General features: G+C 39.7%; 1 protein-coding gene and 1 long non-coding RNA gene across 11 annotated transcripts in view; one reads left to right on the top strand and one right to left on the bottom strand.

The window, feature by feature from the left end:
• LOC138141768 (uncharacterized) overlaps positions 1-5,954 on the top strand; it is a 23,959-nt gene extending 18,005 nt beyond the window's left edge. For both annotated transcript variants that reach the window (XR_011163249.1, XR_011163250.1), the window contains one exon: positions 5,206-5,954. This is a non-coding gene — a long non-coding RNA (uncharacterized lncRNA). The remainder of the gene's footprint in view (positions 1-5,205) is intronic.
• The window catches only part of TLR5 (toll like receptor 5), an 82,987-nt gene that overhangs the window by 5,080 nt on the left and 52,949 nt on the right, over positions 1-24,958 (bottom strand). For 6 of the 9 annotated variants that reach the window (XM_069062610.1, XM_069062613.1, XM_069062609.1 and 3 more), the window contains exon 3: positions 9,556-14,784. The exons of the other annotated variants lie outside the window; for them this stretch is intronic. In XM_069062610.1, the coding sequence (XP_068918711.1) occupies positions 12,201-14,784 (2,584 nt within the window). In that variant the 3' untranslated portion in view covers positions 9,556-12,200. Of the gene's footprint in view, positions 1-9,555; positions 14,785-24,958 lie in introns of those variants that run through there. 9 annotated transcript variants of the gene reach the window in all.

Here is a 24,958-nt window from a genome sequence, read left to right as displayed (position 1 = left end):
AGAGAGGGAAAGCAACTAGTTCAAGGTGCTCTCTTCAGTGTGGCGGACTTAGGATGAGAAGCTTCCAAAACAATGCTTATGAATCCGTTTTCTGGATCACCGTGCTTGGGGAGGGATTGCAAATCCTGCAAGCCACAAGGAAGCTTACTTCAGGGTCAGGGTGGCCCAGTTCTTTAAAAGGTATTTTCAAGATTAATTGTGTTTGAGGTGACAAACCGGAGCCAGAACCTCATTCTCAGCAAGTTCGGTTCCCAAATCTGTTATGGACCACTGAATATACACTGTCAACCTAAGACAAGAAGGATTGCCCATGGGCAGAGCTCCTACCTCCGGACAGAACCCAGCAGCTACTCACCTAAGTAAACGTATGAAGGACCCTATGACCACAAGACTTTATTAGCAGATGTCAGCTGTTACTTTTACAGATGCATTGTTGTCATGGGTAGAAGTCATTGTTGCTGACAGTGATTGCTGGGCCAGCAGGTATGAAAAAGCAAACTGATCCATGGCCAATCCTGCTTTTCCCTGGTGCTCACACAATAAACCAGCTTTTGATTTGTGGCCATAACTGCTGCTTAAAATGGGCGTTTTGGCTTCCTGTTATGATATCACAAACTTGAAATAAGATGCCTTAGCAGCAAGATACAGTGGAAGGTGTGCTGAACTTGGAATTAATAGATCTGGGCTCAAATCTTGACCCAATTACTTATTAGTATGAATAAGTCCCTGGGCCTCAGTTTCCTCATCTGCAAAATGACACAGTTAAACTAGATAATTTTCTGAGCTTTAAATCCAGGTGTAAATCTATGATCTTATGAATATAAATTCCTACTACTCCATCTCCTTTCATTTTCTATAGGTTGAATCACTCTGTCCTTGGTTATACCACTTTGTTTTCCACTATGATTCAATATCCTTCATGTTTTGTTTTTTTATTTTTCTGCCCTGTCTGGCTGTGATTGCCTCCTTTCAATTCACCATCCAGCAGCTGCTTAGATAACTGATACTCATTTAGTGTTTTAAGATTTATAAATTACATTCCTCACAATAACCTGTGAGGTGGGTAGTATGAGTATTGCTTGCCCTGTTTTCCAGATAAGGCAACTGAGGCTCAGAGTGATTAAGTGACTTTTTTTCATGAGCATACAGTGAGTGGTGGAGGTGAGATCATGACACCACCCTGCCTGCCAGGTATGATTTATTTCCAATACCTTGATAGACCCAGGTTCTATTGGAGAGACCATTAATTCAATTCTGATGGATAGCCTTCAATACAGGGTATGGTTTCCATTGATTCTACAAGAGTGATCAACAGTGTCAATGGCTATAGAAAGGTCAAGAAGAATGAGTATTTAAAACGATCATTAGATTTAGCATTTAACATTAAGTGTGGCTTAGAGTTAAAAAGATTTAGAAATGATAGGGAATTTAGAAACTGAAATAATAATAATTAACATTCATATAGTACCTACTATGTGCCAGCTACTGTGCTAAGTGCTTTATAAATATTATCTCAATTGATCATCACAACATCCCTGGGAGGTGCTATTATTATCTCTATTTTACAGTTGAGGAAACCAAAGCAAACAGAGGTTAAGTGACTTGCCTAAAATCATATAGCTAGTATCTGGGGCCATAGTTAAACTCAAGTCTTCCTGACTCAAGGCCCAATACTCTGTCCATTACACCACCAAGTCTCAGCACTACTATTTACTACCTATTTTAAGTTAATTCAAGAAGCATTCATTTTTTGTTTTTTTTTTTTATTGTTTTTAATGCTTTATTAACTTCTGATTTACATCATTCGTTTCTGCCAGATTTTGAGCTACAAATTTTCTCCCCGTTTTTCCCCTACCCACCGCCCCAAAATAGCAGTCCCACAGGGTATCCCCTCCTCCAATGTGCTCTCTCCCATATTTTCTCCCATACCCCTTTCGACTTTTCCAGTGGATCTCTATGCCTCAGTTCCTGTTTATAGCCAGGTTCCGGAATTCCCAGATTAAGGAGAGAATATTACAAGCAGCCAGGAAGAAACAATTTGAATATTGTGGAAACACAATCAGGATAACCCAGGATCTGGCAGCTTCTACACTGAGGGATCAAAGGGCTTGGAATATGATATTCCAGAGGGCAAAGGAGCTGGGATTAAAACCAAGAGTCACCTACCCAGCAAAACTGAGTATCATGTTTCAGGGGAAAATATGGTCTTTCAGTGGAATAGAGGACTTTCAAGTATTCTTGTTGAAAAAAAACAGAGTTGAATAGAAAATTTGACATTCAGATACAAGAAGCAAGAGAAGCATGAGAAGGTAAACAGGGAAAAGAAATCATAAGGAACTTATCAAAGTTGAACTATTAACATTCCTACATAGAAAAACAATAATAGTAACTTAAGAAGCATTCATTAAGTGCCTGCTCAGGGCCAAGCACTGTGCTAAGTGCTGAGGATACAAAGAAAGTAAAAAAACATTCCCTGCCCTGAAAGAACTAATAATCAAATGGAGGAGACAACATATAGCCTACTATGTGCAAACAAAACATATACAGGACAAACCAAGACAATCTCAGAAGAAAGGAACATTAATTAAGGCAGTCTTGGAATGTATACTTGCAGAAGGTGGGGTTTTCACTGAGACTTGAAGGAAGCCAGGGAGGTCAAGAAGTGGAGATGAGGAGGAAAGATATTCCAGGCATGGAGGACAGCCAGTGAAAATACCTGGAGATGGCAGATGGAGTGTAGTGTCCAAGATGGCCAGTGTCACTGGTTACAGAGTATGTGGAGTGGTGTGTAATACAAGAATACTGGAGAGGTAGGAGGGGAGGGAGCTTTAAAAGACAAACAGAGGACTGTATTTTTGATCCTGGAAGTAAAAGGGAACCATTGGAATTTATCCAATGGAGGGAAAGTGACATGGTCAGATCTGTGCTTTTGGAAGATCATTTTTTTCCAGTTGAGTGGAGAATGGACTGGAGAGAGGGGAGACCTGAGAAAGGGAGATTAGCCAGAAGTCAATTAGCCCAAACATGAGGTAATGAGGGCTCATCCCAGGTTGGTAGCAACGTCAGAGGAAAGAAGGGGAAAGATGGGAGATGTTATAAAAGTAGGAATGACAGGACTTGATAACTGATTGGATATGAGGAGTAAGAGAGAGAAGAACTGAAGATGATACTTAAGTCACAGTGGGTTTTTTTTGGGGGGGTGGGGTAGATAATGAATTCAGTTTTAGATGCAATTCAGTCAGAGATGCAAGACTGGATGTCAGCAAAGAGGTTGAACAGATCTGAGAACCACCTCTATATAGAGACAATAATTTAATACATGGGAGCTGATGAGGTCACCACTGCAAAACAGTACATAGAGAGAAGAAGAGAGAGGTCAGGACAGAGCCTTGGGGCATCCATGGCTAGGCAGTGAAACCTACATGAAGATCTAGCACATGAGACAGAGAAAGAGTGGTCAGAGAGGTAGGATGAGAACCAGGAAAGAATAGTATCATGAAAACCTAGAAAGAAGAGAATACCAAGGACAGGAGAGGGATTAATAGCATTAATCATGCTATAGAGAGGTTAAGAAGAATGAAAATTAAATAAAGACCATTAGATTTGGTAATTAAAAGGTCATTGGGTTTGTCAGACCATGGTCATGGTCTTGGTTTCACTTACCTATGCTCCTTAAGTCAATGATTTTTTTCTGTATGCTTTAGATTAAATGTGTCATTATACTTTTATTTTTTTAAAAAGGTCATTGGAAATTTTGGAAAGAGCGCTTCAGTTGAATGGTGAGGTTAGATAGCAAAGAGTTAAGAAAAGAGTGGGAGGAAAGGAAATGGAGGCACCAATTGTAAATAGTACTTTTCAAGGAGTTTAGCCGTGAAAGGGAAGAGAGATATAGAATAATGGCTAGAGAGGATAACTAGGTCAAGTGAGGGTTTTCTGAGGAAGAGGAAAGTATGGACATGTTTGTAGGCAGTAGGAAAAGCAGTCAGGAGACAGAGAGAAATTGAAAATAAGTGAGAATATGATGAAAGAGGGTACAATTTGCTGGAGAAGATGGGATGGAATGGGATCACTTTGTGTGTGTAGAAGAGTTTACTTTGACAAGAAGTGCTGTCCCTTTGTGTGGGACAAGGGTAATGGAGAAGATTGGAGTGTTGTGGGAGGAGGTGGAGGAGAAAAGAGGAAGCTCTCAAGAAATGGCATAATTTTTTTTTTAATGAAATATGAGCTCAGCTGAGAAGGAAGGGGAAAGGGGAGTCATGGGATGTTTGAGGATAAAAAGCTTTGGAAAAGCCACTGTAGTGAGTGGGATAGAGAATTGATTAGCAAACTATAAATTGATTGCCTTGCCATGGTGAGGACCCTGCTGAGATTATGCAACATAAATTTTTTGGAGGGGAGAGCAACTAGGTGGCACAGTGAATAGAGTACCAGTCCTGGAGTCAGGAGGACCTGACTCAGACATTTACTAGCTGTATGACCCTGAGCAAGTCACTTAACCCCAGTTGCTTAAAAAAAAATTGAGGTGGACCCAGTCAGCAAGGTTTTGTGATTTTCTTCAGCCTTTTTTTTAAGCAGTGAAGAAGTAGGAGCAAAGAAAACAAATGGTGGGAGTAACCCAAAGCTTTGGATGAAAAGGCTAAGATCATCAATAAGAAAAGGGGACAAGGAACTTGACAAAAGCAGTCAGTGTAAAGCTAAATGGGTTCACCAAGGGTTTGAGATGGGGAAGGAAGATGGTAACCAGTGCAGGGGTGTAGGTTTGGAAAAGAACTATGGAATGAAGGGATTAGAGGTCGTGGGGAGGACGAAGAACAGGGTAAGGGAATGCAATGCAGGGGGAGAAGTAGAACACTTGTGGGCTATGGCAGTATTGAGGATATGACCATCTCTGTGTGTAGCTGTTGTAGGTCATGAGAAATGAGTAAGTTGAGGAATTGGGAGGTCAGGGAGCTGAGGGAGAAGCAATATATAGGTTGAATTACTTTAGTATGAGATTAGGAGTAGGGGAGGAGAGAACCATTGTTAACCAGGCACTGAACTCTTTGAGAAAGGGAGGAAGGAAAGTATTCTGGAGGGGTGATCATGGGTAGGTCAGCTGAACTCTGGGCCTTAGTTTCCTCATTGACAAAATGAAGACTAAATGACCTCTAATATCCTTTCTATTCTAAATCTATCATTTTATGATCTGATGATTTTATTTTACAGATGAATCTGAAACCCATGGATGTTGGGTGACATGCCAAGATCAAACAGGTAGAAAGTAGCAGAATCAGGATTAGAACACAGTACTTCCAATTCCAAACCCACTGCTCTTTCTATTACATGGTTCCACAAATGAAGTTGCTGCTTGATTGGAGGACCAGCCTAGTTAATATCAGAGAAGCTCACCACCATGTTGGATGGAGGGTAATGACATGTTTTGAATACAGAAAGTTACAGAAACCATTTAATAGTGTGTTTTGTCTTCCCTCATTTGATTGTAAGCTCCTCAAGGGCATGGACTGTCTTTGTATCTGTATCCCCAGCACTTAGAACAGTGCTGGCACATTGTGCTTAATAAATGTTTGTTGAATATCGACTACTATTAATAAGTCATCATAGAGTTGCAATCAACATCAGTATAGAGGGTCCACTTGATAAACCCTGAGAACTAGCTTGAAAGCAGATTTAGCAGATCCACTTAAGAAACCAAATGGAATGGCTGTGGCAGGTCCAGTAGTCAAGGAGGACAGCATGGGACAGTAGAAAGAGGGCTGGATTTGGAGTCCAAGGAACTGGGTTCAAATCCTGGCTTTGCTCTTTACTGTGCCCCTTTGCCTCTTCTGTAAATGGAGTCGAGTTAGATGACTTGTACAGGCTATTCAAGTTTTAAACCTATGATCGAGGTCCTGTGATGCTGTCGCATGGGATATGTTTTCTTCTCAGCACAGCCACTTTCCTCCTAGAGGTCTCAGTTTTCCCATCTATTAAATGGGAATGATGCTGTACTAACATGACAAAATGAATGAGATAATATGGCAAAGACCACCCCATAGAACATATTTTTTCCCTAGGTCAGTTTTCTTTCTTACTGGCTATATGAAAATAATGACTAAGAAAAAAAATACTTATCATTTTTAGTCTGTAGAGCATTAAATTTTTTTTCCAAGATCTTTGAGGGTTATTGTCTCATTTTCTTTCCATAATATCTATGTCAAATAGGTGGAGGTATTTTGCAGATTAAGAAACTGAGGTACAGAGATCAATAATTATTGTACTTTCATACTGCTCAAATCCCAGTCCAGTGCTCTTTCTACCAAGTCACTTCTTGGAAATGAAAATGCTTGTAACACCAAAGCCCAGATTTGATTCCCTGAACACCTTGTACTTGGGATTGATGCCTGCTTGGGGATGACAAGGGGGAGTAACAGAGATGGGGAGCCTATTGTTACTCTGCACATTGCATGTGAGGAGATGCCGGGGAGGAGAAGGCAGCTGGTTTCTAGAGGAAACGCTGGGAGACAAATAATAAAAAGAAAGGGTTTTCTTCAAGACCCACGTACAACCCACAGCTTTTTGCCTGTTGGGGACCATACGAGCAGGTCAAACTCTAACAGCTCTTTAGGGTTAATCAGTGGACCACATCTCCAATTAATCTGCAGGGAATTTTGAAGAGGGGAGTTTGAGAGGCATTGCAGGTGTAACCTATGATGTCAGCGCAAAGAAATGTGAGACATATTGCAGGTGTAAGGTACTGTCAGAGAAAGGGGCCACTTGTGACTTCTAACCAAATACCTGTCTTTACACAGTCAAAACCAGGTCTACCTTAAAGGGCAAAGTACAGAATACACTTCAGAGAACCTGTTGGGTGACCTGGTGAGCCCTAACTTTTGCTCCAGAGTTGCTGCTGAACCCCAGTCATTAGATCCTTCAGTCTTTTGAACAGAAGTGCTGTTCTAAGTGGGGAGGAAGGTTGACTTGAGTGACCAGTGCAGAGATCAGAGGTCAAAGACTGAGTGGGGGAACTGCTAGTGATGCAGTTTGGTTGGAATGTAGCACATGAAGAGGTGTAATGTACAATAGAATGGGAAGAGTAGCTCAGAGTCTTATTGTCAAGGACCCTAGGTGCCAGGGTTGGAGGAGCAGAATCGTTCTGCTTTGAGCAGAAGCTGGATGGCTACCTGTCAATCAGTCAATCAATCATTTATTGTTAAGCTAGCTAGCCTCTAGATAGCATTTTAAAGTTTTCAAAGAGCTTTACAAATATTATCTCATTTCATCCTCACAATAGCCCAGGGAGGCACATGTTATTATTAGCTTCATTTTACAGATGAAGAAACCGAGACAGAGAGAAAGGTTAAGGGGCTTGCCTGAGGCCACACAGCTTTTAAGTGTCTGAAGCTGTATCTTTTTTTTTTTTTAAAGCAATCGGGGTTAAGTAACTTGCTCAAGGTTACACAGCCAGTTATTTCTGGGTGTGGTGCTGAGTATTGAAGCTGTATCTTAAGACTTGGACTCAGGTCTTCCTGACACCAGGTCCAATGCTCTATCCACTCATTGTGAGCCAGGCACTGTAGACACAAAGACAAAAGAGAAACAGTTCCTGCCCTCAAGCAGCTTACATTATAACAGGAGAGATATGTATGTATATAGGTATATATAAAGCAAGGCAGCTAGGTGGTGCCAAAGTGCAGAGTGCCAGCCTTGGAGTCAGAAAGTCATCTGCATGAGTTCAAGTTTGGCCTCAGACATTTATTAGCCATGTGACCCTGGGCAAGTCACTTAACCCTGTTTGCCTCAGTCTCCTCATCTGTAAAATGAGCTGGAGAAGGAAATGACAAATCATTCCAGTTTCTTTGCCAAGAAAACTACAAATGGGGTCATAAAGAATCAGACACAACTGAAAATGACTGAATAGCAACAAATATATAAAATCCATGCATAGATGGACATAAAAATAAATAGAAAACAGGTATAACGGGCAACTAGGGAAGGCCTCATGCAAAAAGATGGGGTAGGTTGTAGAAAGGAATTCTTGTTCTTTTATGGGTTAGACTAGGCATCCACTGAGGCCCCTTCCAATTGAGATTCTGAGCTTAGAGGGGAAAGATTTGAGACTAATTGCCTGACCTGAGGAAAAATCCACATCCTACAATAATAGATTTAAAACTAGAAGTATTCTTAGAGGACATTAAGTTCAACCCACTCCTTTAGGAAGCTGATGCTGAGGGATACTGAGCTAGGAAATGTTGGAGAAAGGTTTTAAACTCAGGGCTTACCTATGCCTATGTGGCATCCCACCTTAAAATCAAGCAGTGCAAGTGCATTGTGCAAGGAACTATCGACAATGGACAATTGACATTAAAAAAAAATTGTGGTATGAAACAATTAATCAACACCTTTAGTATGTTAACCAAGCACCTACTTACTTTAGGCATTGATCTAATTTTGGAGAGGAGCACAAAAGATATAATTATTATCACTAAGAATTGAAATTTGGAAATTCAAAGGGAGGTGGATTCTTTCTTTTCCCTAGTTTAATTTCTCTCAAATCTTCCTCAGAGGTTCTTCTGTAAGCAGTGTCCAATGGCTTTGACCTTGAGTCTTGTTGATAGAAGCACTATGACTTTGCCTTTCCAATTCCACACCTTAAATTGCACTTGGAAAGAACATGACCTGAGAGCAAGTAAGAGGTGAGGTCTGAGTATTGGTTGGGAAACATAGCTATAGCCATGGCTCTGAAAAATCACTTCCTACTAATCTAGGGCTCCCTGTCTCAGTTGTTGCAATTGTCAATGGAGGGAAGTGATTGTAGGTGGGGATGTTAACTTTTGGAAAGCATGATGCTATAGGAGCATAGATCAAGACCTGGAAGGAATCTCAGAGGCTATTTAGTCTAACCCCCTGATTTTACACATGAAGAAAGTGAAGCCCAGAGACTAAGTGACTCACCTAAATTCATGCAGGTATAAATGTCAAAGCTGGATTTTTAACACAGTCTTCTGACTCTTTCCTTACTTTCACACCTTTACTTACGCTGGTCTCCCTTTCACCAGTCTAAGTTCTAAACTTCTTTCAAGACCCAGCTTCAGTTCCAACACCTCCAAAAAACCTTCTAAACCACCACAGCCCTCAGCGATTCTTTACTCTTTTGAACATCTTTGGCATTTATTACTTATACCACTCATCGACTTCTTGGCATTGATACCTGTCTATATACATATATATGCCTTTCCCCCCCATCTACATCCAAAGCAACATATATATGTGTGTATGTGTGTGTGTGTGTGTATTTCTCTTTGTGTTTCCTGTGTCTAATCTATAGATGGTACTTGTAAAGCCAAGCATGGGCAGCTTTCCAGAGGACTGCTGCTGTGAATAGCTTTTCAAGGTTCTGATTACATAGTATAGTGAATGCTCTATTTATTCAATAACAAATCAGAGCAAAACATTCACAGAAAATCAAGGTACAGCATTCACAATGTTACAACTGTAGCAGCAAGCACCCCAGCATCCCCAGAGTGGCTGCCAACATAGGTTCTTAGATCTGCTTTTCTAAAGGAAAGCAACTCAAAATGGGTTAACAATCTTGCTTTAATCAATCAAACATATCATTTACCTAGTTCAGGGGAAAAAGGTCAGCACCCCAAACTTCAGAGTATACAGATAGAAACATTTCAAGCAGACAGGCCTCCAATTGTCCAACCATTACATCCATACCAAATCACAGTTACCAGAGAGGGAAGCATCAACATATGGGTTTTTCAAAGCCAGGGGGCTCTCAACGGCTGCCCAGAATCTCATCTGATCAAATCACACAACACTTCTCAAAGTGAGTGCCAAAACAAAGTCTCAGATAAGGGATTATATAGCCACCTCCTGTGTCAGAGAATGTAACAATCCTCTTGATCCACTGCCCAATCACAAAGCACCAAGGTGTGGGCGTTCCTGAAAAACAAGCCTCCACCACAGGCTCCAGGTGCACTTAACCTAGGGGCAGGGAAGATCTTAAAAATTCACATTCCTATAACAACAACTTATCACAGAAAATCAGAATACAGCATTCACAACAACCTATCACTAAAAAGTTTTGAACAAAGTACAATCATTTAGTCAATCAATCACTTAGTAACTCAATCATTCAATCATCCTTAAGGAGGCCTCCTTAAGGGTCACAAAATACAATAGTCAAAGTTCTCCACTCATGGGGCACATTAAGTTACAAACCAGTCACTATTCAGTCATCATTCACTATTCAATCATCAGAAAATACACAGGTGGTCACCAGTAAATCACAATCTTCTTACTCAGTACACAGTATCCAAGTAAAATCTTTCAGCTTGATTCAGGGTAGGCTCTCAGATTCCCTGGATCCCCTTCTATGGTCCCAGCTCCCACCTGGATCCACCAAACTGTCACCTGGGTTCAAAGGCAGACAGCTCCCAGCTCCTTGTCCAGCTCTCCATACTGTTCCTGTTCCACGTTGAAGTGTCCAGTCCACCTTAAATCCTTCACAGTCTCTGTTTCCAGGAAGTCAAGGCTTAACAAAGCCACAAACAGACAAAATACCACACCACAATCATGCTTCTTCAGTCTGTAGCAGCTCCAGCTGGCCCTTGGAAATCCTCAGCAGCTCTGCCACCATAAGTTCCCAGGAAATTCTGACTTTCCTAGCTAGTGTTTTTCCTTATATACAGTATTGCTCCTCCCTATTCAGCCCCTTCCTGTTATGTCAGGAACAGGAGTTCACACCTTCCGTTTCTTTATTTTTTTATTGAGCAATCAGGGTTAAGTAACTTGCTCAAGGTTACACGGCCAGTTATTTCTGGGTGTGGTGCTGAGTGTCTGAGCCCGGGATTCGATCTCCAGGTCCTCCCAACACTGGAGCCGGTGCTCTTACTCGCTGAGCCACCTGGCCGCCCCTAAGCAATTGGGGTTAAGTAACTTGCTCAAGGTTACACAGCCAGGTGTTTCTGGGTGGTTGCTAAGTGTCTGAGCCCGGGATTCGATCTCCAGGTCTATCTCAACACTGGAGCCGGTGCTCTTACTCGCTGTGCTACCTGGCCGCCCCACTTCCGTTTCTTTAACAGAGGCTTAATTTGAAACTAGGTGCTAAGTACCTGTCAGTTTAGCAATACAAAAGGATCTTCAAATTTCATTACCAGTACAGTACTCTAAGAAAGTTTGCTGTTGATGATGACAATGATGATGTATGACAGATTTCCCAAGTGAATCTTACAATCACCTTTTCTTTGAAGGAAATGTGACAGAAAACCTATATAGTCCCATTGTAGTAAGGACAAAAATGTGGCAGTCTAAACACTTAACTATCCATTCCATCTCCTTTTCAATCTACAATCTTGCCTGAGATTTGTGTCTCAATCAATTGTATACCTGACACCATGTCAAGCAATTGCACAATTTTGCTGAAAATAAAAAGGATTAGAAAGTAAAGAAAGAAAAGGAAAAAAGGAAGAAAATCTTTTCTTCTCTTCCACTGCCTTCTCCTCTCCCCTCCCCTCCCCTTCCCACAGTCTGATGTGAAGCACAGGGAGCCCAACAACAACAAATGCCACCAGTCCCCCAGCACTGAATATTGATGAATGAGCATCACTTATGATCGTTCCCTTTTCTGAGCTCCCCTCCCCATACTTAGCATAATCTCTATAGCTTATGTGACACCAAGAGAAATATTCATGCAAGGCCATTAATACTGTGTCCTAGAGGACAGTATTGGAGAATGGGGGCACTCTAAGTCTTTGGTCTGGTTCTTAGGGTCAATACCAATTTTCTAAATCATTAATTTTCATTTTTAAGTCAGCATAGCAAATCATTGAAGGATTATGAAAAACAGAAGGTTTCTCTCTTTCCTTTGTAGAAAAATCCAATGAATAATAATGAGAACTAACATTGATATAGCTCTTTAAGGTTTTCAAATTACTTTATAGAAATTATCTCATTGTATCCTCACAATAATCCTGTGAGGTAGACTTCATATGATCATTCGCATCTGACAGATGAGGAAACTGAATCTGGAAGAGGTAAAGCAGCTTCCCCAAGGCCTCACAGTCATCTAAGGTCAGAGGGAGGATTTGAACTCAGATCTTCCTAACTCACAGTCTAGCATTCTATCTATTCCATCAACTGACTGCTTCCAAAGAAACAGTCAAATGCATGTAATGCAAATATAATGAGAAGAATAACTGCCAGGTCTTCTTTGGCTAGGATATGGTTGCTATAGTTTGCAAGGGGATGTTATTGGATTTTTTCTTTTTTTCTGTTTTGGTAAGTATGCATTGAGAGAGCTTATTTAAGAACCAGTCAATATCCTGAAGGTCTTCAGGCCACCTCAGGTAGGGTTGCCTCTTCACAAAGACTCGGATAGGCGGGTATTTCATCAATTGATACTGGGAGAGGGACCCAGCTACCACCATGATGAGGACATCTTTAAGATCAGAGAAGTATCTGCTCTGGGCAAAATTGAAAGCTTCAATGCACCAGCCATCTTTGAGGAAATGCCTTGTCACGATGCAGATAGTCTTCCTGCTGCTCCAAACCGCATCCTGAATGTTGCTGATGTGGTCCTCTCCTGGGAGGAAGTCCCTTTCTTCAAAACATAGATTAAATCTGTTTTCAGCATTGTACCGGGAGTCCAAATGATTGAGGAGGGCATTCTGAACCCATTCAAAGTCTTTGTTACTGAAGCACAAATATGCATCATATTTGTGCTGATCCTCTTCTCCCTGGGGATGGTATTTGAATGCCAGTCTCAGGACCGTCTTATGCCAGAAGGAAAAACAGTACCCACGAAACTTGGTGAACATAATAACTGCTGTGAGGAACAGAGTCAAGGTGGTGGTGAAGAAGATGAAAAGAGAAAGCTTAATTAATTGTAGGGCTTTCTCTTCATCACAGCCCTCTGTGGAAATCGAATAGAGTGAGACCCCAGAGAATGAGTCAGGGTATGTGCAGTAGACATCCTCAGGGGACCCAAACATGGTGACATTGGTTTGGTTCAGCCAAAGGATAAAGTTTCTGGTTTCACACTCACAGATATATTTGTTGTGGGTTATATCTAGGAAGTTCAGTGATGCAAATATGGTAGGGTCAGGGGATAGCAGTTGGTTGTGGGATAAAAGCAAGACTCTTAAATTTTCAGGTAGAACACCAGAAGAAAGAGATGTCAGTCTGTTGCCATGCAGACTAAGGATTTGTAATGCAGTCAGATCACTGAAAACACCAGGTGGAAGGAAATCAAGGTAATTATTATTCAGGAAGAGAACTTTAAGATGAGAAAGTCTCTTAAACACATCCCAACATGATCCCACTTGCCAGATGAGTTGCAACATATTTTCTGAAAGATAAAGCTCCTCTAAGGCATGACTCTCTGAAGGACCATACTGTCGGGAACAAAAGGAAAATCTATTTTGATTTAAAATGAGAAACTTCAGACCTGGGATCTGGAGAAGAGAATAGAGATCATTCAGATTTTCCAACCTGTTTTGTGCTAAATCAAGGAATTCAGCAATTATTCTGATGCTTTGAAAACTTACCAATTTATTGCCACTTAGCAAGGACATATTTAAATTTGGAAGAAAATCAACTGTTTTAATAGCGTTATCACGAAGATCCAAAGTTTTTAAGTTTTTCAAGTGTTTGAATGTCTTCTCCTGAATCACCCCAATATGATTTCTTTGCAGATCAATATAAGCAACTTTATGCAGTCCATAAAAATCAGAATTGTAGAGTTCTCCCAGCAGATTATAGGACAGATTGAGAATCTGGAGACTATCAAGGCCATAAAATGCTTCTTTAGCAATCTTGTTTATCTTGTTATGTGAAATGTTTAAAACTTTCAACTCTTTGAGGGTCTCAAACAGATGAAAGTTCAGGCAGAAGATAAAGCCATGTGAAATATCCATTGTTATCACTGAATTCATGCCCAGTGCAGCAAATGTGTCTTGGTCAGGTTCCTTTATGTTATGAAAACCAAATCCTGCGCCCATGATATGGTTGTCAAGAAGCAAAGAAAAAATCTTGGTTCCACTGATAGCACGACCAAAGTCTCGTATGATATCTACTGTCCAGCCATTGTCTGAAACATCCAGGATCTCAAGGAACATATTTTTGAAAGGATTCATGCACTCTTCCCAGTTGACTGAGAACCCTCTATAGAGGTTATTGGAAGCAAGTTTAAACAAAGAGAAACTTTTCCCTTGGAGGAACTCAAGATCTCTTTCACATACAAGGGATATTTTATTTAGAGACAAGTCTATGGATTTCAAAGATCTCAGATCTGCAAAAGAAGGATGAAAGGGGAGACTTTGGATGTAATTTTTAGATAGGTCCAATTTAGCTAAAGAACTTAAATTTCTAAAGTAACCATTTTTTAGAATGGAATCTGAGAAATCACAGGAAAATAGCCGTAATTCAATCAAGTTGGTCAAGCCTTGAAAAGCGTCAATATGCAAAAACTGAATGTGAGTATAGCCAATATCCAAGATTGTAAGGTTGGGCAGGTTTCTGAAAGCTTCTCTCTCAATGGTCAGAGGAGTTTTCTGAGTTCCTAGCTCTAGCAATCGAAGCTTCTTCAATAGAGGGAATGAAGTGGCATTAACTACGCTGATGTAGTTAAAACTTAACAACAGGTTAATAGTGGTGTTTGGCACTTGTGGGACTTGGGTGAGGTTACAGAAACGATATAAGGCAAGTTGTCCATCAGCTGAGCAAGAAGGAATTCCAAACACAGAAGTTGCTTCAAATACCAATCCCAAGAGAAATGCAAGGAGTTGGCCCATCTCGATCCTAGAGAGATGAGAGGAAAGATCAAAACATGCTGAGCTATGTATTAAGAAGGTCATAGGAAAGGTAGGGAACACAAAGTAGGATCATGTGGTTGTTGCAGACAGTGACACCAGGCTTAGAGAGCACCCCCAGAATTTGGGGACAAAGTATAGAATATCACCCTCTGAAATGAAAGCTAATAAAATAAGAATAAAATTGATTTAAAGAGGCAAATCCCCGAAGGAGCCAATGTGATTTCCCATGTAAGAAATGCTAGCTGCAACCAGGAGTTGTCCACCACTCAAGCTTTTTTTAGAATAGTGAGCCATGAGGGGCTCTCTCCACAAGGTGGTTCATCCTAGATGTTTTGAAAACTGACCCTGAACCCTTTAAATGACATACCTCTTGTTTCCAGCCCCTTGATCATTGAGATGCTACCTCTGTGACGTGTTCCACCAAAAGCAGGTGGCATGATGGCACTGCTACCTGTACATGGGAAATAGCACACTAATCTAGGGGATAGATTGTTGATGATATCTGAGTAGTTTGGAAAACATCATGGGATTGGATGGGTCTTCTGAAACCTTAGCAGGGGCAATAGTTATCTAAAATGTAATAAGTATAAAACAAACTGTAATTTAAGTCATTGTAACAAGTTCACCATTAGGAAATGTTTTCCCAGCAGAAGGTGGTCTGCATGGGATCTAAAAAAAAAAGATAAGCAAAGAGTAGGAATTTTTAAGTGTTTATTCATCATGGGCTAGTGGAAGGGGAGGTTTCCTTAGAAAACAGTATATTCAGAAATGCCTATTATGTAAAAATTTAAATCATCAATAAGACTTAAAAAGAAAAGTGCCTAGATCACAGAAGGGCAATGTAATAAAAAATCACAGATTAATAAAACAAATTCCTCTATTTACGTGTGCCTTCAGAATCTTTAGATTCTGTTATTTGGTCTCCTAAGTGTATTATTTTTTTTAAAAGTTTGAGCTACAAATTATCTCCCTCCCTCCCACCCCTCTCTCATCCACCGAGGATACAATATATCAATTATACATGAGAAATTATGAAAAACATTTCCATGTTAGCCATGCTGCAAAAAAAGCAAGAAAAATAAAATGAAAAAAATATATATATACTACTTCAATTTGTACCCAAAGTTCAACAGTTCTCTCTTTGGAAGCAGATAGCATTTTTTCTTGGAATTAGGATTGTTTTGGATCATAGTATTGATCAGAATAGTCAAGTCTTGCACAGTTAATCTTCATGGCAATATTGCTGTTATTATGTACGATGATCTCCTTCTGCTTACTTCACTCTGCATCAATTCATGTAGGTTTTCCCAGGTTTTTCTGAAACGAACCACCTCTTTTTTTTTTTTTTTGCTTTTTGGAGGGGAGAGGGAGGGCAATTGGGGTTAAGTGACTTTCCCAAGGTCACATGGCTAGCATGTTAAGTATCTGAGATCACATTTGAACTCAGGTCCTCCTGACTCCAGGGCCAGTGCTCTATTCATTGTGCTACCTAGCCACCCCAACACCTCATCATTTCTTAAAGCCAATAATATTCCTTCACAATCATATACCACAATTTGTTCAGCCATTCCCAAAATGATGGGTATCACCTCAATTTCCAATTCTTTATTACCACAAAAAGTCTCTATAGGGCAGCCAGGTAGCACAGCGAATAAGAGCACTGGCTCCAGTGTCAAGATGACCTGGGGATTGAATCCCGGGCTCAGACACTTAGCACCCACCCAGAAACACCTGGCCATGTAACTTTGAGCAAGTTACTTAAACCCAATTGTTTAGGGGTGGCAAGGTGGCTCAGTGAGTAAGAGCACCGGCTCTAGTGTCAGGATGACCTGGGGATCAAATCTGGGCTCAGATGCTCAGCACCACACCCAGAAATAACTGGCCATGTAACCTTGAGCAAGTTACTTAACCCCGGTTGCTTTAAAAAAAAGTCACTATAAATATTTTGGTACATAGGGGTCCTTTCCCTTTTCCTTTAATCTCTTTGTGGTACAGACCTAGTAATCGTATTGCTGGGTCAAAGGGTATGCACAATTTTATAGTCCTTTGGGCATAGTTTCAAATTATTCTCCAGAATAGTTGGATCAGTTCACCAGTCCACCAGCAGTGCAAGTTTCCCAATATTTCCACATCTCCTTCAGCATTTTTCATTTTTTTTCCTGTCATGTTAGCCAATCTGATAGATGAGAGGTGGTACTTAGAGTTGTTTTAATTTCTATTTCTCTAATTAATGATTTAGAGCATTCCCCCACCCCATATAACTATTGATGGTTTTGATTTCTTCTTCTGAAAACTGTTTATTCATATACTTTGACCATTTATCAGTTCAGGAATAGTTTTTTTTTTAAATAAATTTGACTCAATTTCCTTTTTATTGAAAAATTAAGCCTTTATCAGAGAAACTTGCTGCAAAAAAATTTTCCCCCAATTTCCTGCTTTCCTTCTATTTTGGCTGCATTGGTTTTGTTTTTCCAAAACCTTTTTAAATTTCATATAATCAAAATTAGACATTATACTTCCCATAATCTTCTCTATTGTTTGGTCATAAACTCTTCCCCTACCCATAGATCTGTTGTCTTTGGCTGATTCCTCCATCTTATTTTGTACACATGTGTAAAATTTTGCAGTTATCCCTATGGAATTTCATCTTATTGAATCAATTGAAATGCTGTAGCCCAGGGATAGGCAAATGATGCATGTGGCACAGATCCTGTTCACTTCTTGTTTTTGTATGCTGCATGAGCTAAGAATGGTTATATAGATAAATACTTATTGTATTAAAATTTTTTTAATCACTTTTAGCTCAACTATACAAAAAGAGGCAGTGAGCTAGTTTGACACATGAGCCATAGTTTTACCTGCTTTAGCCTGTGAAGATTATTTTGGATCCTTACTCTCTATGTTAACTATTTTTCCCTGCTCTGTGTCATTAGAAAATTTGATGAATCTATGCCTTTAGCCACAAACCAAGCACAGATCACAGTACCGCTACACTGAAAGTCTCTAGACACCTTGACATCGAAGCTTTAACAATCACTCTTTGAGTACAGTCATACAATTAGAACTGATCTATGTGATTATATTATCATCAAAACTGTATCTTTCCATCTTCTCCACAAGAATAGTAGTATTAAAGGCTTTATTAAAAGCTATGCTGCCCAGAACCAATAATGGCAGTAATAGCAACATTATGTGATGACTAACTTTGATACTTATCTCTGCTTAGTAATGCAAAGATCTAAGACAACTCCAAATGACTCATGATGGAAAATGCTATCCACATTCAGAAGAAGAACTATTGAGTCTAGATGCAGATCAAAGCATACTATTTGAGCTCTCTTTTTTTGGTTACTTCTTTCTTGTGGTTTCTTCCATTGCTTCTAATTCTTCTTTACAACATGATTAATGTGAAAATGTGTTTAATATGAATGTATATGTACAGCCTGTATCAGACTTCATGTAATCTTGAGGTGGGGGGGAGGGGGAACATTTGGAATTCAAAATCTTATGGAAGTGAATGGTGAAAATTAAAAATTAATTAATTTAAAAAACAGGTTAAGATTGTTTTCCTATGTAATTGGGGGGGAAATAAAATTTAAAATAAAAAAAAAACTATTCTGCTCCCAAAGGCATTGATGCCCCAAAGACCCCTGATACCATTACAAAGTCTCCCAAAGAGATCAAAGAAAGAAGAAAAGAACTCCCATATACAAAAATATTTATAACAGTTCTTTTTGTAATGGAAAAGAATTGCAACCGAAGGAAGTATCTATTAATTGGAGAATGGCTGAACAAGTTATGACATTAATATAATGGAATGTTATTGTGTTATAAGAAATTAATGGAAATACTTGTATGAAATGATGCAGAATGAAGCTAGTAGAACCAGGAGGAAAAAAATCATGCAATGGCAATAACATTATAAAGACAACTAAATTTGAAGGACTGAGGAACTCAGATGGACATAATGACCAAAGAGGATTCCAGAGGATTTAAGATTTAGAATATTACACTCATTTTTGGACATGGAAAATGTGGGGAATTTATTTTACTTTCCCTGCATATTTGTCACAAGGTTTCGTTTTCCTTTTTTTTTTGGAGGGGGTAAGGTAGGGCAATTGGGGTTAAGTGATTTGCCCAAGGTCACATGGCTAGTTTTTTGTGAGGCTGAGGCTGGATTTAAACTCAGGTTCTCCTGACTCTAGGGTCGGTGCTCTATTCACTGAACCACCTAACCACCCCTCATTTTCCATTTAAATTAGGGAGAGAAGAAGTGGGAAAGAGAAAATAAATGCTTATTAGTTGAAAAATAAGATTCCCCTCATTTACTAGTTTAGTCATTCTATTCAAAAGGAAATGAAGTTAGTTTCAATGAAGCCATGCTTACTCTGTAATCAATAATTCCCTCTCCAGATGTTTGGCAACCATTTCTTTAAAGATCCATTCCAGAAAATGGTCCCTAGAACTGGAGTCAAATTCAATGACCCAGAAAGTTGGAATATAAAGTTATCTTTTTTTTTTTTGAAAATCAGGACATTTGCCCTTTTCTGACCTTGTATTACCTCTTTCATGTCCCATTATGTTTTCAGATATTATTAACAGTTGCTCAACAATTGCATCTGCCAGGTTTTGTTGTTGTTTTGTTTTTTTCCAGCAAATGTAGAGGTGCAATTTGGATGAGGTGACTTGAATTCATCCAGGGCAGCTATGGCCTCTCTTTCTCTTGCCTTACTTATCTTGGTCATTCACTACCTTCATCAAAATAGATGAACATATTTGCATTTTATTTATAACCTTAGAGTGTTTACTGTTATAATGAGAGGTTAAGGGGCTTTTCCAGGGATCACCAGCTCGTATGTGACAGGGAGTACCTGAACTCATGTTTGTTTTTTGCTTGTTTTACTTTGAGCCTGATTCTCATCAACCAAATCATGTTACCTATCTCTAACACCATCTTTAAGGAGTCATATGGTCTCATACCTGACCATTTGATTAACCAAATGGAACAGGCTTAAGTTCCTCAAGTATACCTTCGAGAGAGAATAAAACAGGCCATCTGATGGGAAGAAATGTGCTCAGTTCTTTACAAGGTTTTGTCCATTTAACTTCATGGCTGTGAGCACCGAACGATTCTGCCTGGAACTGGCAATAACATAGCACACCTGGTATATCCATACAACTCTCAGCACTTAGAGGAAAGGTTGATGTTTCTAAGAACCATGGATCTCATTAACTAGGGAATGGATGAGCAAATTGTATGTGAATGCAATGGAATAATGATGAGTCTGTGATGTAAATGGAAAAAGGCAGACCAGTGAGTGACTTTATTAAGTGCTTATTATGTTCTGGATATACAAATAGAGAAGTAAGCCAGCCCCTGTTCTTATGGGGGAGATAACACATATGGAAAGTTTTCATTGCAAGTCAGATGGCAAGATCTGATGGTCCTTAGGGTTTGGTGGCAAAGCATATGGTAATGCCTCTTCTTAAGTGTCATTTCCACTGTTACAATTATATCAGTTTCTGATATTAAGTCATTTGAGAGTGCCAAGGACTTTGGTGGTCAGAGCTGACTCTTCTGCACCTTCAGTAGCTGTGGTTTTAGCATTTATATGAACAGTGAGTTGCTAGGCCAACTGTCTACAGGCTTATTATTATCATTTCTCAAGATGATCACTGTAGACTCCAAAGGAAACCGGTCATATTAGAGAATGAGGAAAGAATATGAGAGTATCATTAGAAAGAGAAATTAATCTTCTTCAGATCAGGAACAGAACAAAACATCTCTCGCTACTTTCCCCAGCTTCCCTTCTTTTCCTAGAAGCTTAGGTCCTGTCAGAGGGAATCCCCTTTGCAGCAATAAAACAAACTCACAGTAAGTTTAAGAAATAAGCCTCCCAAATTACTTTACTTTCTCTTGGCCAGATATAATGAAAGGTGGTGGAGAATTGGCTTTCTTAAAAATATGTTAATTGTTCATAATAGATAGCAATGATGGTTTCCCTGACCAAAAGGAACAAAAATACACCCCACCCCCATGCCCCATTTATGTTCTTGAATTAAAATGCAAATATTTTGAGTTGTAAGTTTAGGAGGAAAATGCAGATAATGCCAGGAAGTGGCTTCTGTTCCAATTGCTTTTTTTTTTTTTTTTTGGTGGAGAGGAAGGAGGAGAGGATAAGAAAGAGGAAGGCAGAAGAGAATAGTTCCAGGATATTTCTAAATCTGTTTGGCAGATATGTGAAACATCATGTTTCAAATGAGTTCATCTTTGGACTTCAGGAAAGAGGATGGCTTATCATCAGTGAAAGGAAATCTTTCAAATATTTAGCAGCAATGTTTTCTGGCATTATAAGTATGCCCTGGTCCCACTTTCTCAGGGCTGGGAAGCCTATAAAACCCTCTCAGGGACTCCAAAGAGTTTGGGGCATTTTTTTCTCCATCATTGGCTTAAACTCCCACTGTGTTCCCACTCATTTGTTAGGAGGGACAATGACTAACATCCCAGATTTATTTAACCACGTGATCCTTGTAGCTTTTATGAACGGATGTTCATTTCAAAGATACAGTCAGAACAAACATACAAATGTCTCCCCTAACAACTCAGGCCCTTCCCATACCATCTCCTTCTCCTGTTGGTGAGATTAGGGAAAAAAACTTAGCTCAGTTCCTATATAGCATGGCTCCCTCCAAGTTCCTGAAGGTCATTCCTAAAGATCACTCCTTGTTCCTTGGGACATTGATGCTGGGCTGGCTATAGTACCTGGACCGAATTCCCATGGCTCACTTTCCCGGTCTTTTAAAACTTCCAAGGTTGGAGATTACTTCTTGTACCAAGATTTATTTTTTTATGTTTTTGCTTTTTGGAGGGGGGAGGGCAGGGCAAATGGGGCTAAGTGACTTGCCTAAGGTCACATGGCTAGTGAGTGTGTCAAGTGTCTCAGGCTGGATTTGAACTCAGGTCCTCCTGATTCCAGGGCCGGTGCTCTATTCACTACGTCTCCTAGCCGCCCCCAGTACCTAGATTTAAAATCCAAGGATTCAGTCCTATTTCTTAGGACCTTTCCCTTTATGTCTTTTATATTTTTATTTACCTTTTTTTCCTTTATGTGTCTTTTGTAAGACACATGATACAACCAGGGCATATCATAAAATAATGAAACGAAGAACAGCAAGGAGGAAGTGGCTGAAATCAACAGGTCTTTTAAAAAAACATTTTAACGCATCTTTTTGAATGCCTCCAGAGCTAATCAGAGAGACTCAACATGTGGGTTAGTCAACCAGAACCAGTTATAGAATGTCTATGAGTGCTTCCACTATTCTGCAAGCAGGGTCCCAGCTTCTTCACTTGAGAAAATGCCATCTCAGGTGCTCTGGGCATGATTTAGACCCGTTATATTCCATATGGTCTTCTCCCACAGAGCTCAGAAATTCTCTCCTAATAACATCTATTTCCTATGCATATCCTAAGTAAAGAGCACAACAGAATTCCCAGTTTTTGGGAGCACAGACTTTACAAGGCCAGAGACTTCAGCAGAGATTTGTTATGTCATAACGCCACATCTGGGGCAGAAGAAGAGATCAGGATGTATAAAATTCTAGCTTTCTAGAAAAGAAATTCTGGCGGTGATGTCCTTACAGGGTCTGGTGTGGTCACCTTAAAACAGCCTGTGAAGGGGTGAACATTATTCAGCCCAAAGGCCAGCTCTCCAGATGTCCAATGAGCAGTATGTCTGGGAGATGACAATTAAGATGGTGATGACATTTCTTTAGGATAATGTCTTTTTAATCTATGTATATAACACTTTATATTCCCAGATACAGAACAGATATTATATTATTTTCATTTTAGAGATGAGGAAACAGGCCTGGATGAGTAGAATGAGTTGCCCAAGGTCCACACAGCTAGTCAGTAACAGAGAGGACACTAGAAGCCAAGACCTCTCTGTATCTGTTTGGTCCTTTCCCCTGCTACAACTGCTACCTCTGTAACATAAACCATCTCACCACCATCTAGCTCACCTTGATACTTCTGCCCGAGAGAAAAATTCACTCTGATGCTAATCATTTGTTTAATACCTCAGTGGGTCCTGAAGGGAAATGTGCTCTCCCAGTAAAAGCAAGTAATTGAATATGCTTCCTGACAAAAAGTGTCATGAACTTGAATAAAGAAAGGAGAAAAGTCATAGAAGTGAGCCACTGGTTTCCAAATGGTTTAACTTAATTATTATTTTGCTAATAGAATAGATTGTCCAGAAGCATCATGGCAAAAACATGAGTTCAGTAACCTATTCTTAATATGGAAACTGAAGGACAAAAGATCCTTTGGACAGCATGGTGGTTTCCCAGGGTGTTTTGAACAGCTGTTTGAGTCCATGAAGGACTGGAGCATGTGTTTCTGTTATGCATAATACGTAAGACTGAAAACCAAGAATCAGCTTCTTTCTGTTGACTTTTTTCTTTCTACCCAAACCATTCTAATAACAACAAAAAAAGACATTTTGAAATCATGGGAACTGGAGTAAAAGAGTATTTGGGGAGCGTCATATAGCACAACTCCTCATTTTATAGATGAGGAAACAGATTTAGGTCTCATCGGTAGTAAATATCAGCTTTGAGATTTGTTGATTCCAAAATCAGTGCTCTTAATGCTACATCCTACTGCCCCTTAAAAATGTACCAATATTTGTAGGCCGTTATCCCTTTGAGTACTAATCAGGCACAGTCCTCTTTAGTTTCCAAGAAAAGATTCCTGACATCAGATTCTGGATTGTCTAGGTGGCCTTTTATTGCCTAGGACTTTATGTGACTGCTGTGATATACCTCACATAGATCCTAAGGGGCTATTGATATATGGATTTCTATCTGCAGGAGAAGGATAAATGAGGGATCAAGCCCCTGCATGGGACTGGACCCATTTGTTTTTTATTGTACAATTAAACTGAGAGTCTTACTCTCCCCGATGACTCTCCTAACCCTATTTGGGTGAGATTTTCCTTTCTCAGTAGGAGAAACTACCTTCCTGCTTGTATGTGAGTTAGTAGTTTCCACCGAATCAAAACTGATTATAACTTCTTAGCTGGTCTATTCAAATCTCAAAGTTGTTTTCCTCTTTTCAACTTTTACATACACACAAAAAGAAATCCAAATTACTGTAATCTAATATTAGCTCCTTCTGTGGTTATTCTCAGGATAGTTATTAGTGCTGGCACTATCCTGGCTGTCTACCTTGAGATAACAACCACCTCCCAAGGTTACTGAATTTGGGTCATCCTTTGGCTAACTGTGAGAAACTGTCCTGTACAGATCTCCCCTTGAGATATTAGCTTCCTGTGTCCAAAGCTGCTAAAGGTGTGTTAAATTCAAGGCGTCCTAAAGAGGAGTTATAAGTTCTTACTTGTCTATAGCACATTGATTTGCATGTACCCCAACCAATTACACTCCTCAAACCTTTTAAGGCCAGATGAGAAATAACTTTCCTGATAAACTATATATTATAACTGAAATATTTTCTTTGTATACATGAGAGCAATTTGGCCTCAATTTACATTCTGTTGAAGCTGCCCTGTGGCTAAAGACTCATGCTGGTGAGGATCTACTGTTACCTGCCCTCCACAGATAAGTGAACTGGTGTGGCACCATAGGCCTGAGAGGCAGTTTCATTTTAGAACTTTTCTCCACCATCTTGGAAACCAAGTGGCTCTGCTGATGAATCACAATCATATACATAAGCTATATATGAGACCCTCATGTTTTATTGGCATGATGGCAATACCTGCCACATAACCATCCATTTAGAGATCTCCTCTCCAGACTCTAAAATTATTCTCTAGAAACCAGGGCAAAGATCAGGTACAATCAGTATCACCTGACTATAAATGACAATTCAAAGTTGTGCTACAAAAAAAGGAGAAAGAATTATAGGAAAACTGGGCGATCTGTTTCAGGGATCTTTCCTTGCCCATTTTCACATTCACTGTTTTTCAAGTCCCAGGCAGGTGGACTTTTTGGTTTTAAATAGCAAACCTGCATTCTCCTTGTAAAACTTTCCACATAAACCTTACTTTTCCTTTTTTTTTTTCTATATTAGAGCCACCTGGATAACTCAACAAGCAAGGCTTTTTCTAATAAAACTTATTCTTACCACTTGTTGTACAGGT

This window comes from Petaurus breviceps, unplaced genomic scaffold, assembly GCF_028583685.1.
Source record: "Petaurus breviceps papuanus isolate PSGF00001 unplaced genomic scaffold, PetGlider_PUasm1.0 90466, whole genome shotgun sequence".
Taxonomy (NCBI): domain Eukaryota; kingdom Metazoa; phylum Chordata; class Mammalia; order Diprotodontia; family Petauridae; genus Petaurus; species Petaurus breviceps.
The sequence above is the reverse complement of the archived record's forward strand: the minus strand, read 5'-3'. Positions and strand labels throughout refer to the sequence as shown.